Here is a 15,094-nt window from a genome sequence, read left to right on the forward strand (position 1 = left end):
TATTATTGAAATGAAAACAGAAGGGTTTTTGTTTGAAATACTTTATTATAATTGAAACCATTTTTAAGGGACGTACATGGAAAAAAAAGTCTCTGTGTGTGAGAAAGAAAGAGAGAGAGCGAGCTTGTGTATGTATGTATGTGTGTGTGTGTGTGTGTGTGTGTGTGTACCTCAGTGTCTCCAGTGTACAGTGTGTGTGTGTGTACCTCAGTATCTCCAGTGTACAGTGTGTGTGTGTATGTGTGTGTGTGTGTACCTCAGTATCTCCAGTGTACAGTGTGTGTGTGTGTGTGTGTGTGTGTGTGTGTGTGTATGTGTGTGTGTACCTCAGTGTCTCCAGTGTACAGTGTGGATTCTCCAGTCCAGCAGAGAGCAGCTTCACTCCTGAATCCTGCAGGTTATTGTCACTCAGGTTCAGTTCTCTCAGTCTGGAGGAGTTTGATCTGAGAACTGAGGACAGAACTCTACAGCTTTCCTCTGTCAGATCACACCAACACAGCCTGGAAGAGAAATGATGAAGTATCAGAACACTGACCTCAAACACACACACAGCCATAACACACTTACTCTTTACCATGTAACAGAAATGTGAGTGTGTTTCTCTCACACACACAAATCAGAGGACAGGACACCACATCAGCATTATTATTATTATTATTATTATTATTATTATTATTATTGTTATTGTTATTATTATTGAAATGAAATCAGAAGGGTTTTTGTTTGAATAATGGAAACCATTTTTAAGGGAAGTACATGTAAAAAAGTCTGTGTGTGTGTGTGTGAGAGAGAGAGTGTGTGTGTGTATGAGTGTGAGAGTGAGTGTGTGTGTGAGAGAGACAGAGTGTGTGTGTGTGAGTGAGTGTGTGTGTGAGAGAGACAGAGTGTGTGTGTGTGTGTGTGTGTGTGTGTGTGTGTGTGTGTGAGAGAATGAGTGTGTGTGAGTGTGTGTGAGAGAGAGAGAGAGAGAGTGTGTGTGTGTGAGAGAATGAGTGTGTGTGATTGTGAGTGTGTGTGAGTGTGTGTGTTTGTGAGTGTGTGTGTGTGAGAGTGTGTGTGTGTGCGCGAGTGTGTGTGTGTGTGAGAGTGAGAGAGTGTGTTAGTGTGTGAGAGTGTGTTAGTGTGTGAGAGTGTGTGTGTGAGAGAGTGTGTGTGTGAGAGAGTGTGTGTGTGAGAGAGTGTGTGTGTGTGTGTGTGTGTGGAGTAAGTTGATGAGTTAGTTTGCTAACTGGAAATCCGTCTCACACAGTGCATGCATTATTTATTTGTTTGTTTGTTTGTTTATGGTAAATATTGACACATTTTTTGTTAGGGATTAAAGTTATAAACAGGACGTATCCCTTGATCTGCACAGAGGGATTATGATGATGTTTTTGCTAACTGGAAATCCGTCCTCGAGGACAATCCTCTTTCATCCTGTAAACTAATCCCACACCAGATCCAATCTAAAGAGAAAGTCTGATCGGTCCAAACCAAACAAGGTCGGTGTGAAAGTGAAAAAGCACAGAAGAGTTTTAATCAAGTTCTATTGTAAGTGTGTAGTGAGCTAGAAGACGTCTATGTGTTACTGAACATCAGGTGTTTTTCTGCATCTCTGTATGTCCTGTGTAAACGGAGTTAGAAGAACCGTGTGTTTTGTCTAAAGCAGCTTTACTCTGGCAATAAATGAGCAATTAGACAATCACCAGAACTGTGTTTCCAATCAAAGCCCTTTAAGCTACAATACCAGTGTCACAATAACAGATCAGACTTCCAGGATGAAGTGTACCAGGCTGGGACTAAAGCCAGAAGGTCATTAAGGTATAAGGGGGAAATCTGGGACGGGGTAAAAATCCTGTCCTGATGAAACCTTTCAGAAAATTCAACGCAAGGCGCATACGCTGCAAAAAATGACCTTGTCCCAATAAAACCTTTAAGAAAATCCAACTCACAACGCATGCACCACAAATGTAATGTATCATATAGATATGAATAATTCATGAAGGTGATGGAGATTGGTTTGTTTTTAGAAAGAAGAGGTTAATGCCCCCCTAGGGATAATTTTACTGCTTCAGAAAAGTATATAAAGACGTGTGTGTGTGTGTATAATTCAGACTTTCTGCAGACTGTCTCACTTTGTTGTTTCAATAAAGTTTGATGACCTTTGGCATCTACAAACCCTCTGTCTCTGAAGTGTTTAACTTAGGTTGGAAAGATTGTTTTCCACGACACTCTCACGTGTCCCTCAGTGCAGATTGGGCGGTGTGATACGCTGATACACATCATAGGACCAGAAAATAGAATAATCAGTCATGTCTATTGATAGATATTTTCCTATATCCTCTATATCACCAGTGTCACATGTTGTATTCATATTGTTCCCATGGTGACAGTGTTCTGTTTTTCTTCTTCTCGTTTGTGAAGTTCTGTTCAATGTCACTTTCAAATAAAAGGAGAAAAGAAAAAGTGCCTTTCACTGGTGTTTAGATCACAAAAGGATCAGAAAGCAGTGATGAATACATGCACTTATTCTGTAGAGATCATTTCTTCATCAGTTTTAGAGAAAAGGTAATAAATGGTGATAGGAGGTTTTGTCCACATGGCCCCGCCCTCAGTGCAGACGTAACGTGTTGGTGTAAAAAGTGAAACTGTTCTGTAACAGTACCAGAGGTTTGTTTAAAGATGATTAGAGTAATTATTAACCTTCATTAATCCAAACAGTGCAGTTCAGTGTTACATTAAAATAATAAACCATGCAGTGATACATTTATAAATAAAAATACTCACACAGCTCTTCTGGAGGCTTTGACCACTGGCAGCAGCTTCAGAAGACATTCGTCTGATCGGTCATATTTCCTCAAATCGAACTCATCCAGCTCCTGATCTGAGTTCAGTAACACAAACACCAGAGCTGACCACTGAGCAGGAGAGAGTCTGGTTCCCCTGAGACGACTGTGACCTCTTCTGTTCAGGTAAGTCTGTACTTCCTGCACTAGAGAATGATCATTCAGTTCATTCAGACAGTGGAACAGATTGATGGATTTCTCTGGAGATGGATTCTCCCTGATCTTCTCCTTGATGTACTCGACTGTTTCCTGTTTGATGTGAGAGCTGCTTCCTGTCTGGGGCATTAAACCTCGTAAGAGAGTCTGATTGGACTCCAGTGAGAGACCCAGAAGGAAGCGGAGGAACAGGTCCAGGTGTCCGTTCTCACTCTGTAAGGCCTTGTTCACTGCACTCCTGAGGAGATCAGACATGTCTGACTTTCTGAAGAAATTAAAAAGTCCAGTGCTTTGTTCCACTAACACATTTGTCTTTCTAAAAATAAAGCAGAAAAATGCATATAAAGCAGCCAGAAACTCCTGAACACTCAGATGTACAAAGCTGAACACCTTCCCCAGGTGAAGCCCAAACTCCTCTCTGAAGATTTGGGTACACACTCCTGAGTACACTGACACTTCTCTCACATCAATGCCACACTCTCTCAGGTCTTCCTCATAGAAGATCAGGTTTCCTTTCTCCAGCTGTTGGAAAGCCAGTTTTCCCAGTGCCAGGATACTCTCTCTGGTCTGCTGAGGATCAGGGTGACATTTCTGATGGTACTTTTGGTCCTTGTGTTTGATCTGAAAGATCAGGAAGTGTGTGAACATTTGAGTCAGAGTCTTGGGGATCTCTCCACTCTCTGTTTCACCCAACATTCTCTCTAGAACAGTGGCTGAGATCCAGCAGAAGACTGGGATGTGGCACATGATGTAGAGGCTTCTTGAAGACTTCATGTGTGAGATGATTTTATTGGCCAAGCTCTGATCACTGATCCTCTTCCTGAAGTACTCCTCTTTCTGAGGATCACTGAACCCTCGTACCTCTGTTACCTGGTCTACACACTCAGGAGGGATCTGATTGGCTGCTCCTGGTCGAGAGGTTATCCAGAGGAGAGCAGAGGGAAGCAGATTCCCCTTGATGAGGTTCGTCAGCAGCACATCCACTGAGGCTGACTCTGTCACATCACACAGTCTCTCATTCTTCTGGAAATTTAGAGGAAGTCGACACTCATCCAGACCATCAAAGATCAACACCACTTTGTAGGAGTCACAGTCTATTACTTCTAGTTTTCTTATTTCAGGGAAAAAGTGATGAAGAAGATCCATCAGACTGAGATGTTTCTGCTTCATCAGATTCAGCTCTCTAAAGGGAAGTGGAAGCATGAAGGTGACGTCCTGATTTGCTTTTCCTTCAGTCCAGTCCAGAATGAACTTCTGCACAGAGACTGTTTTTCCAATTCCAGCAACTCCTTTAGTCAGAACACTTCTGATGGACTTGTCTTTAAAGAGATCATTACATTTGATGGGTGTCTCCTGTGCTGCTGGTCTCCTGGACGCTGTCTCAATCTGTCTCACCTCATGTTCATTGTTGACGTCTCCACTCCACCCCTCTGTGATGTAGAGCTCTGTGTAGATCTCATTCAGAAGTGCTGAACTTCCATGCTGTGAGATTCCTTCATTAATTCTTTTAAACTTCTCCCTCAGGCTGGATTTCAGCTTTGTCTGATACACAGGGGCCACAGACTCTAATAAACAAAGTAATAAGATGTTTTAATGTAAAATCACTGAACACAGGATTAAATGTAAAATTCAAATGCTGCTGTTCATTCCTGATTCATGTAGTAAATATTCCTGAAGGAACAGGACCATTGTACAGAGTCACCACAAGCTGGACCACGAACAGAACAGAAAAGCAGCAGATGCACATGATACTAAACTCGAACTTCAAACTAAAAGTGTTCCTATCTAAAACTATTTCCTCTCTCTGAAGTGAACCTGATGGAATAAAGCCATGACTCAGAGCTCTTACTGTTGTGCAGTGTGTTAGCGAGATCTGTGTGCTTCATGTTCTTCAGGACGTGCAGTGTGATCTTCAGCGCTCCGTCTCTGACACTGTGCAGATCCTCCTCATCCTCCACCTCCCTCTCAGTGCATGCTGGGTAATCTGGACTCAGGAGCTTCCTAAACCTCTCCAGTTCATTCTTTATCAGAGTGATGACTTTGTGTTCCAGCTCCTGGTTAGAAACACACAGGAACACATCTAAATATTATAATGTTACACACAGAGATGCTTTTATTTTATGAAAAGAATAAAAGTCTCTTGCTCACACACAAGAATAAAAGTCAACCTGCTCACACACAAGTTACACACATTAAAAAGACACACACCTTGAATATGGAGTCCAACTGATTTCTGCTGAGGTTTGATTTCTTCTGTTGTGGTCTGTGAAGAAATAAAACACATGATGTGATATAGACTATATGTATTCATAGCTGCACAACACACACTAATACATACAGAGACAGATATTTAACACGATCCTCTTAACACAATACACTGATTTCAGGATTTCTCACTGACACTAACATGTTTATGAATAAAATAGTGATCTAGTCATTAATGTCCCAGGTGTAAATGTTGTTGTGTAGCACCACAGACCCTCCAGCTCAGGGACTGCAGGCTGAACTGAACTCTTAAAGCAGTTTTCCTCACTGCCAGTCCGAGAGCTGCAGCACTGCACAGTTTAGTGTTTTACTGCTTCAACACCTGATAAAGATCATGAAGGGCTTCAGAATGAGACCAGTGAGTTTGATCAGGTGGAACACTGCTGTAAAACACCTCACTGTACTGACCGCACATCAGGAGAACTGGCTCCATCTCTGAAGGTAATTGGACAATCCATTGACTCGTCACTCTTCATGGACACACAGCTGGGTTCTGGTGAGTCTGATCTCTTTCCCTCCATCATTCTAGAATTAAACAGAAATATCAGCAATAATTGATACTCTGCTGTCTCAGCACTGTTACACAATGTGTTCATCATTAAACACCAATAATTCCATCTTTTTAATTCAGCTCCAGTCTGCACACTTATTCAAACAGGAGACACGCCCCATACCTCAGGAATTACACTGATGTCAGGAGTCCCAATCACAGATAACTGACTCAGCTGGGTCTTAAAGCCTGTAGAGTTCACTGACTCAAAGCTACGCTGCTCTTCTCCTCCACATTACACAGTCCTTTTTACTCTTCTCTCAGTGAATGATTTCTCTAAACTGTTCTTAGATCAGATCAGTGATATATTCACTGCTATTAAACACCTTAAACCAAAGTCTAGTTCCTCTGTTAACTAGTGAGTGTTTAGAGATACAGATCTGTTCCATGAGACGGTGTGTGTTTATTGCTGGAGAATGGAAAAGTAACTCACCTCTCGTCTCTCTTTAAGTCCTGTTCTCCAGACACACTGATGTTGGAGGTCATGTCTCCTTCTCCAGATTACAGCAGGACACACGTTTACTTCACTCCAACATCGGTGTGTTAAATCAAACCCTGTATCAGCACAGAGTTCACTTACAGGAAATAGTCTCTGTATCAAGTCATAAAACAACCTGTGTACATTCAAACTTCAGTACAAACCCACAAAACTCTTCTGCATCTAGTGTACATTCAGTGTGTTTATATATTATAGCTTTAGATGTAGACACTCACTGTGTTTTTACTCCTGAAATGGTGTATTTTCCCCTCCACACAAAATGGAGACTGACTTTCACTTTCACTTCCTAACTGTTTATTCTGCAGAGGGGGAGGGGCAGTGAGGTAGGGTAATAAACACACACACACACACACACACACACACACACACACACACACACACACACACAGAGATATGGGTTGTTTTCAGACAGCTTTCTGATCCATCGAGCAAACGCCTGTAAATACTGAAAGTAAAAGCCTGAAAACGCTGCAAATACAGAGAACAGAATTAAAAGTCTGGTAAAATCTACATCACACACATTATCATTTCATCACCTTCATTTATTATCTCGTGACTTCATTCAGCTGTGCATGAACAACTGTCAGAGCTCTATACAAATATATAAACTAAAATAAAATAACAGGAAGTAGAAACACTCAGCAGATCATTAGATAAAGAAGCAGAACTCATACGCTGAGTAAGTTTACTTAAATATCTGCAGAAATGTATTTTTTCTGGTTTTCCCTTAATGAGAGCGAGTATCCTGATATTAGTGAGGATTGGTGTGTAAGTAGTTTTTGTGTGAATAATGAATGTTACTCAGAATAACAGTGATGATGGAGAGTAAGTTAAACACATTGGTCAGACGAGTAACTAACCCAGTGTTTCCCAATCGAGGTTCTGTCTGATGAGAGCAGGGGTGCGTGTAAAAATCCTTCAAACATTTTCTAAAATGATCAAATGTGTAGAAAACATTTAATATAGATGAGAAATATCTGATGTCTGAAATAATAACACAGACACAGAAATAATAAGACAGACACACAAACACACACACACACACACACACACACACAACAATGATAATAATAATAAACTAGACCAGTACATTTCCTGAAGAAAATGTGTGCTGCTTGCCATGGCAAAATTCGGATCAGGCGCCAATACTTTCGATAGCCAGAAGAGTGGGTTGCCAATACTTTTGACAGCTGACGGCGTAGGGCGCCTATACTTCGGAGAGCCGGCCGCGTAGGGCGCCTATACTTCGGAGAGCCGGCCGCGTAGGGCGCCTATACTTCGGAGAGCCGGCCGCGTAGGGCGCCTATACTTCGGAGAGCCGGCCGCGTAGGGCGCCTATACTTCGGAGAGCCGGCCGCGTAGGGCGCCTATACTTCGGAGAGCCGGCCGCGTAGGGCGCCTATACTTCGGAGAGCCGGCCGCGTAGGGCGCCTATACTTCGGAGAGCCGGCCGCGTAGGGCGCCTATACTTCGGAGAGCCGGCCGCGTAGGGCGCCTATACTTCGGAGAGCCGGCCGCGTAGGGCGCCTATACTTCGGAGAGCCGGCCGCGTAGGGCGCCTATACTTTGGAGAGCCGGCCGTGTAGGGCGCCTATACTTTGGAGAGCCGGCCGTGTAGGGCGCCTATACTTTGGAGAGCCGGCCGTGTAGGGCGCCTATACTTTGGAGAGCCGGCCGTGTAGGGCGCCTATACTTTGGAGAGCCGGCCGTGTAGGGCGCCTATACTTTGGAGAGCCGGCCGTGTAGGGCGCCTATACTTTGGAGAGCCGGCCGTGTAGGGCGCCTATACTTTGGAGAGCCGGCCGTGTAGGGCGCCTATACTTTGGAGAGCCGGCCGTGTAGGGCGCCTATACTTTGGAGAGCCGGCCGTGTAGGGCGCCTATACTTTGGAGAGCCGGCCGTGTAGGGCGCCTATACTTTGGAGAGCCGGCCGTGTAGGGCGCCTATACTTTGGAGAGCCGGCCGTGTAGGGCGCCTATACTTTGGAGAGCCGGCCGTGTAGGGCGCCTATACTTTGGAGAGCCGGCCGTGTAGGGCGCCTATACTTTGGAGAGCCGGCCGTGTAGGGCGCCTATACTTTGGAGAGCCGGCCGTGTAGGGCGCCTATACTTTGGAGAGCCGGCCGTGTAGGGCGCCTATACTTTGGAGAGCCGGCCGTGTAGGGCGCCTATACTTTGGAGAGCCGGCCGTGTAGGGCGCCAATACTTTGGAGAGCCGGCCGTGTAGGGCGCCAATACCTTTGAGAGCATGCCAGATAGGGCGCCAATACCTTTGAGAGCATGCCAGATAGGGCGCCAATACTTCTGAGAGCCGGACAGATTGGTTGCCAATACTTTTTAGAGCCGGGCGTGTATGGAGGCAATTCTTTTAGAACTGGTGGTGTAGAGCGCCAATTCTTTCGCAACTCAATGCAAGTCTATGGGAAATTTTCCGACTTTGAGCTTCCGTACCGGGAATGCCGACATTCCGATCACTTCCGTAATACAGAGCACACCTCTCCTCAATAAGCCGATCGATTCGACACCTCACCCGTCGATCTCCGACAAACGGTGCGGGACTAGTTTCGCACCGAAAAAAAAAGTGGAAGAAGAAGAATTATAGTTATAATACGTTTGCCAAATAACAATAATAGTGCTTTTCAAGCACCATTAATAATAATAATAATAATAATAATAATAATAATAATAATAATAATAATAATAATAATAATAATAATAATAATACTAAGTAGGCCGAAGAACAATAGTAGTGCTTTTCAAGCACCATTAATTATAATAACTAGACTGGTACATTTCCTGAAGAAAATGTGGATGGTGCTTGCCATGGCAAAACAGGAATGGGGCGCCAATACTTTCAAGAGCCAATGGTGAAGGGTGCCAATACTTTTGAGAGCCGGACAGATAGGGCGCAAGCACTGTTGGAGCTGGCCGTGTAGTGCGCCAATACCTTTTAGAGCTGACCATCAAGGGTGCCAATACTTCTGAGAGCCGAACAGATCGTGTGCCAATACAGTTTAGAGCCAAATGTGTACGGAGGCAATTCATTTAGAGCTTTCTGTTTAGAGGGCCAATACTTTCGAAACTCAATGCAATCTATGGGGAATTTTCTGATTTTGAGCTTCCGTAGCGGGAATTCCGGCATTCCATTCACTTATAAAAGTCATAGCACACCTCTGCTCAATAAGCCGATCAATTTGACACCTCACCCTTCGATCTCCGACAAACGCGAGAGAAGTTACGCGCCAAAAAAAAGTGGAAGAAGAAGAATAATTATTATAATAACTAGACCGGTACATTTCCTGAAGAAAATGTGAGTGGTGCTTGCACTGGCAAAATTTGGATCGGGCGCCAATACTTTCGAGAGCTGGATGGATAGGGCGCCAGCATTGTTAGAGCCGGCCGTGTAGTGCGCCAATACTTTTTAGAGCTGACTGTCAAGGGCGCCAGTACTTTTGAGAGCTGGCCGTGCGGGGTCCCAATATTTTTGAGCGCCAGCCGGATAGGGTGCCAATACTTTTGAGAGCCGGACAGATCGTGTGCCAATACAGTTTAGAGCCGAACGTGTACAGAGGCAAAACTTTTAGAGCTTTCTCCTTAGAGGGCCAATACTTTTGAAACGCAATGCAAGTCTATTGGAAATTTTCCGAATTTGAGCTTCCGTAGCGGGAATTCCGGCATTCCGATCGCTTATAAAAGTCATAGCACACCTCTGCTCAATAAGCCGATCGATTTGACACCTCACCCATTGATCTCTGACAAACAGTGTGGGACTAGTTACGCGCCGAAAAAAAAGTGTAATAATAATAATAATAATAATATTATTATTATTATTATTATTATTATTATTATTATTATTATTATTATTATTATTATTATTATTAAGTATGCAAGAGAACAATAGTAGTGCTTTTCAAGCACCACTAATAAAACACTTACTGTTACGATAGACAGTCATCTCCTCTTTGAAGCATTCCTCAAAATAAAAATAAAACTTTAGCGGTGCTAAAATGAGAAGCCGCAGGTTCGTTTAAATCACACAGCGCAAACACTGGTACACAGCCGAGATCTTAGAGACTTCTGTGTAACTCACTCCACTTTTAAACAGAGTCCACCTATTGCTGGGGGTATCGTAAAGCCATTAACACCCCCAGACACCAACTCATTATCATAAACATACTGATAGGATTACACCACGACCCCCGGTCATAAAATAAGTGTCTCCACACAAAACTCTTGCTCAGGAAAACACAAAGATCATAAATTAGACTACCTACAAACTGTTGCTCAGGAAAACACAAAGATCATAAATTAGCACACTACTTCGAATGACAGTTTGACAGAAAGTACTGTCTACCGGTGAAACACGTGTATGGACGGGGTTTAGAGAGAGAGGTGTGTCTGAAACATGTATGTATGGGCGGGGTTTAGAGAGAGAGAGAGAGAGAGAGAGAGAGAGAGAGAGAGAGAGAGAGAGAGAGAGGTGTGTCTGAAACATGTATGTATGGGCGGGGTTGAGAGAGAGAGAGAGAGAGAGAGAGAGAGAGAGAGAGGTGATTGTGTTGTTTGTCTCCTAGTTTAAACATTACGGCGATTCTTTTAGCCTACACTTTAACATTTTTACCTTGTAAGGATCTTTTGTTTAGAAGTCGTGTAATATGTGTGATTCTTTTTAAACAGCTCGTTTAACCATTTTTACATCCTAAAGATTTGTGTTTAGAATGTATGCAATACAAACGATTATTTTAAACAGATTCTTTTTTTTTTTTTTTTTTTTTTTTAAAAACGCTTTACCTCCTACACTTTTTATTCAAAGGTAAACCGGGCTCCTAAAAACATAATCAACAATTGTTTTAATTTATTTCACAAACAAATATTCTACTCCTATATGTACACATTCAAACATCATGCTTTTCTAACAGTGTGTTTACACAAACGAAATAACGCCACACAGTAACACAAACACATCCCCGTATTAACCATTGATACTCTTTTCAGACGTATTTCACCCCCCCCCCCCCCAAAAAAAAAAAAGAAAAAAAAGAAAAAGAAAAAAAAACAGACTCATTAACATAAACACCTTTGTTGGGGGGCCACTCCCCCACACACCCCTCTCCACCACTGCCCAGACACACAGGAGCTAGATTGACCCACTGATACAATCGATAGGGTTACCCCCCACCCCGGTCATAAATTAGGCCACTTACACAAATGTCGGCCTGAGAAGCACAAAGGGCTATAAATCAGCACACACTACTTTGATTGACAGTTTGACAGAAAGTGTGTGTTACTCTTGTTGGGACAAAGTTACTGGTGTGACTCTAATTCTCTTTATTTTTAATGGTCTAGTAAAAGGGCAGTCTGTGCTCCGGCTCCCTATAGTGGCCTGTGTGAATCACTGCCTCTTGTCAAATTTTTATAAAATATTATTATCTATTAATTTATTAATATCTGTGTGTGTGTGTGTGTGTGTGTGTGTGTGTGTGTATGTATGCATGTGGGACTACACAGTGTCTTTGTGTGTTAACAGGAGCTCAGCTATTCTCTCTGAATAAAGAGGAACTTCGCGCTGTCATTCCTGAAGAAGGAGCGAGGGTGTACAGCCAAGTTGCCGTACAGAAGGCACTGCTGGAGGTAAACACACACATACGCGCGCACACACACACGCGCTAATGATGTGTATAAATGATGTGTTTTTTTTCTCTCAGGATGTCAAAGGCAACAGAGCTGGAGGCAGTGATGGAGAAACAGAAGATGAAGGTGGATTTCACAGAGGAGAGTGGAACTCATACGCCTCGTACTCTAGCATACTACTTATGCAAACATACTTTGCATCTTTTGATCAAAGTTGCATGGCGTGAGACCGTTCAGTGCTTTATAGGTCAATAATAGTATTTTATAATCAGTGTGAGATTTCACTGGGAGCCAGTGCAGTGTGGATAAGATCGGGGTGATGTGGTCGTATCTTCTAGTTCTAGTTAGGACTCTAGCAGCTGCATTCTGGACTAACTGGAGTTTGTTTATGCTCCTACTGGAACATCCAGACAGTAAGGCATTACAGTAATCTAGTCTAGAGGTGACGAATGCATGAACTAGTATTTCTGCATCATGTAGTGACATTAGACATCCCCAATACCGAAAAAGTTGGGACAGTATGGAAAATGCTAATAAAACAATGAGGAGTCATTTGTAAATGTACATTGACTTGTATTTAAACAAAAAACAAAGACGAGGTATTTGATGTTTTACCTAATCAACTGCAAAGTTTCTGGAAGATGAACATTCATTTTGAAATTGATGCTGCAACACGTTCCAAAAAAGTTGGGACAGGGGTCATTTAGGATTAATAGCAATGTGACGAGTTGAAAGAAGGCGGCGATGTGAAACAGGTGAGGTCTAATTATCGTCTAATCATATACATAAGGAGCCTTCAAAAAAGGCAGAGTCCTTCAAGAGTAAGGACGGGTCGAGGCTCGCCAATCTGCCAACAAAGATGTCAGCAAATAATCCAGCACTTTGAGAAGAACATTCCCCAAAGACAAATCGGTAGGATTTTGGTCATTTCACCTTCTACAGTGCACAATATAATTAAAAGATTCAAGGAATCCGGTCAAATCTAGGTGCGTAAAGGGCGAGGCATAAAACCACTTCTGAATGTGCGTGATCTCCGCTCCCTCAGACGTCACTGTCTTAAAAACCGTCATGAGTCTGTAATGAAGATCCTGACATGGGCTCGGGAATACTTTGGTAAACCTTAGTCAGTCGACAGCATTCGCCGCTGCATCCACAGATGCAAGTTAAGGTTTACTATGTAAAGCAGAGGCCATACATTGTCCCGAAGCTCCGACCACTTTTCTGGGTTCGGTCTTATCTAAGATGGACAGTAGCACACTGGAATCTTGTTTTGTGATCTGATGAGTCGACATTTTAAATAGTTTTTGGAAAAACAACCGTCGTGTTCTCCGAGCCAAAGAGGAAGACGACCATCCAAGCTGTGATCAGAGTCAGGTCCAAAAGCCAGCGTCTGTCATGGTATGGGGCGTGTCAGTGTCCATGGTATGGGGGCGTGTCAGTGTCCATGGTATGGGGGCGTGTCAGTGTCCATGGTATGGGGGCGTGTCAGTGTCCATGGTATGGGGGAGTGTCAGTGTCCATGGTATGGGGGAGTGTCAGTGTCCATGGTATGGGGGCGTGTCAGTGTCCATGGTATGGGGGCGTGTCAGTGTCCATGGTATGGGGGCGTGTCAGTGTCCATGGTATGGGGGCGTGTCAGTGTCCATGGTATGGGTAACACACATCTGTGAGGGCATCATTAATGCAGAAAGATATGTACACATTTTGGAGCTACACATGCTGCCATCCAGAGCAGGACAACGCCAAACCACAAACGCATGGTTGTGTAAGAAGAGAGTGCTGGCGCTAGCATGACCTGCCTGCAGTCCTGACCTGCCTCCGATGTGTGGCGCATTATAAAGCTCAAAATAAGGCACTGAAGGCCTCGTACAGTAGCACAGCTAAAGAAATGTATAATGGATGAATGGGGGGCTTAACCAACTGGTGTCTTCACTCAGCACCCAAACACTTAATAAGTGGTATTAAAAGAAAAGGTGATGTTACACAGCGGTAAACAGTCAACTGTCCCAACTTTTTTGGAGTATGATGCAGTCATTATATAGTCAATATTTCTGAGATGAAAGAAGGCTATCCTAGTAATATTATCTACATGAGCATCAAATGATAGGCTGGAGTCAATAATCACTCCAAGGTCTTTAACTGCTGCACATGATGAAACAGAAAGACCATCCAGAGTAACCATGTGATCAGAAAGATTACTTCTAGCTACACGTGGGCCTAATAAAAGTATTTCTGTTTTATCAGAATTAAGCAGAAGGAAGTTAATTAACATCCAATGTCTAATGTCCTTTACACAATCCTCAACTTTACTAAGCTTATGTCTGTCCTCTGGCTTCGCTGAAACATACAGCTGTGTATCATCAGCATAACAGTGGAAGCTAATTCCATGTTTACGAATAATTTGACCTAGGGGTAGCATATATAAAGTAAAGAGCAGTGGGCCTAAAACAGAACCCTGTGGAACTCCAAAAGTAACCTCAGTACGCATGGAGAAATCACCATTTACATCTACGAACTGATAACGATCGGTCAGATAAGACCTGAGGCAGGAGAGGACTGTTCCCTTAATGCCAACAACATTTTGCCAACAAATATAATGTCACAACATGATGCAGAAATATTAGTTCATGCTTTCGTCACCTCTAGACTAGATTACTGTAATGCCTTACTGTCTGGATGTTCCAGTAGGAATATAAATAAGCTACAGTTGGTCCAGAATGCAGCCGCTAGAGTCCTAACTAGAACTAGAAGATACGACCATATCACACCGATATTATCAATACTGCATTGGCTCCCAGTGAAATCTCACACTGATTATAAAATACTCTTATTAACCTATACAGCACTAAATGGTCTCGCGCCCTTTTGGTTTTATATGATCCGCCACGTCTACTTAGATCAAAAGATGCAGGCTATCTGACGGTACCTCGAATAGTGAAGGCTACAGCAGGGGGAAGAGCTTTCTCTTATAGAGCCCCACAGTTATGGAACAGTCTTCCTATTAGTGTTCGGGACTCAGACACAGTCTCAGTGTTTAAGTCTAGGCTTAAAACGTATTTGTTTACTCAAGCTTACCCTGACTAGATTCTGTTCTACTACTTCGCAGTCATAATTATCTTTTTTCTCCCTCTCTCCTTTCGCCGAGCCCCACACGAATTTATGGAGATAC

The 15,094-nt window shown here is 43.1% G+C and overlaps 1 protein-coding gene across 9 annotated transcripts in view; it reads right to left on the reverse strand.

The window, feature by feature from the left end:
* LOC128630835 (NACHT, LRR and PYD domains-containing protein 3) overlaps positions 1-6,594 on the reverse strand; it is a 10,850-nt gene extending 4,256 nt beyond the window's left edge. For 4 of the 9 annotated variants that reach the window (XM_053679106.1, XM_053679102.1, XM_053679104.1 and 1 more), the window contains exons 1-7: positions 6,511-6,594; positions 6,230-6,351; positions 5,655-5,771; positions 5,190-5,244; positions 4,831-5,035; positions 2,767-4,546; positions 327-500 (exon numbers count right to left, since the gene is read on the reverse strand). In XM_053679106.1, the coding sequence (XP_053535081.1) occupies positions 327-500; positions 2,767-4,546; positions 4,831-5,035; positions 5,190-5,244; positions 5,655-5,771; positions 6,230-6,282 (2,384 nt within the window). In that variant the 5' untranslated portion in view covers positions 6,283-6,351; positions 6,511-6,594. Of the gene's footprint in view, positions 1-326; positions 501-2,766; positions 4,547-4,830; positions 5,036-5,189; positions 5,245-5,654; positions 5,772-6,229; positions 6,411-6,510 lie in introns of all 9 variants that reach the window. The other 5 variants (XM_053679108.1, XM_053679107.1, XM_053679103.1 and 2 more) reach the window with 3 other exon arrangements.
* Positions 6,595-15,094: the final 8,500 nt, after the last annotated feature.

Source organism: Ictalurus punctatus, unplaced genomic scaffold (assembly GCF_001660625.3).
Source record: "Ictalurus punctatus breed USDA103 unplaced genomic scaffold, Coco_2.0 Super-Scaffold_100068, whole genome shotgun sequence".
In the NCBI taxonomy this organism is placed as follows: domain Eukaryota; kingdom Metazoa; phylum Chordata; class Actinopteri; order Siluriformes; family Ictaluridae; genus Ictalurus; species Ictalurus punctatus.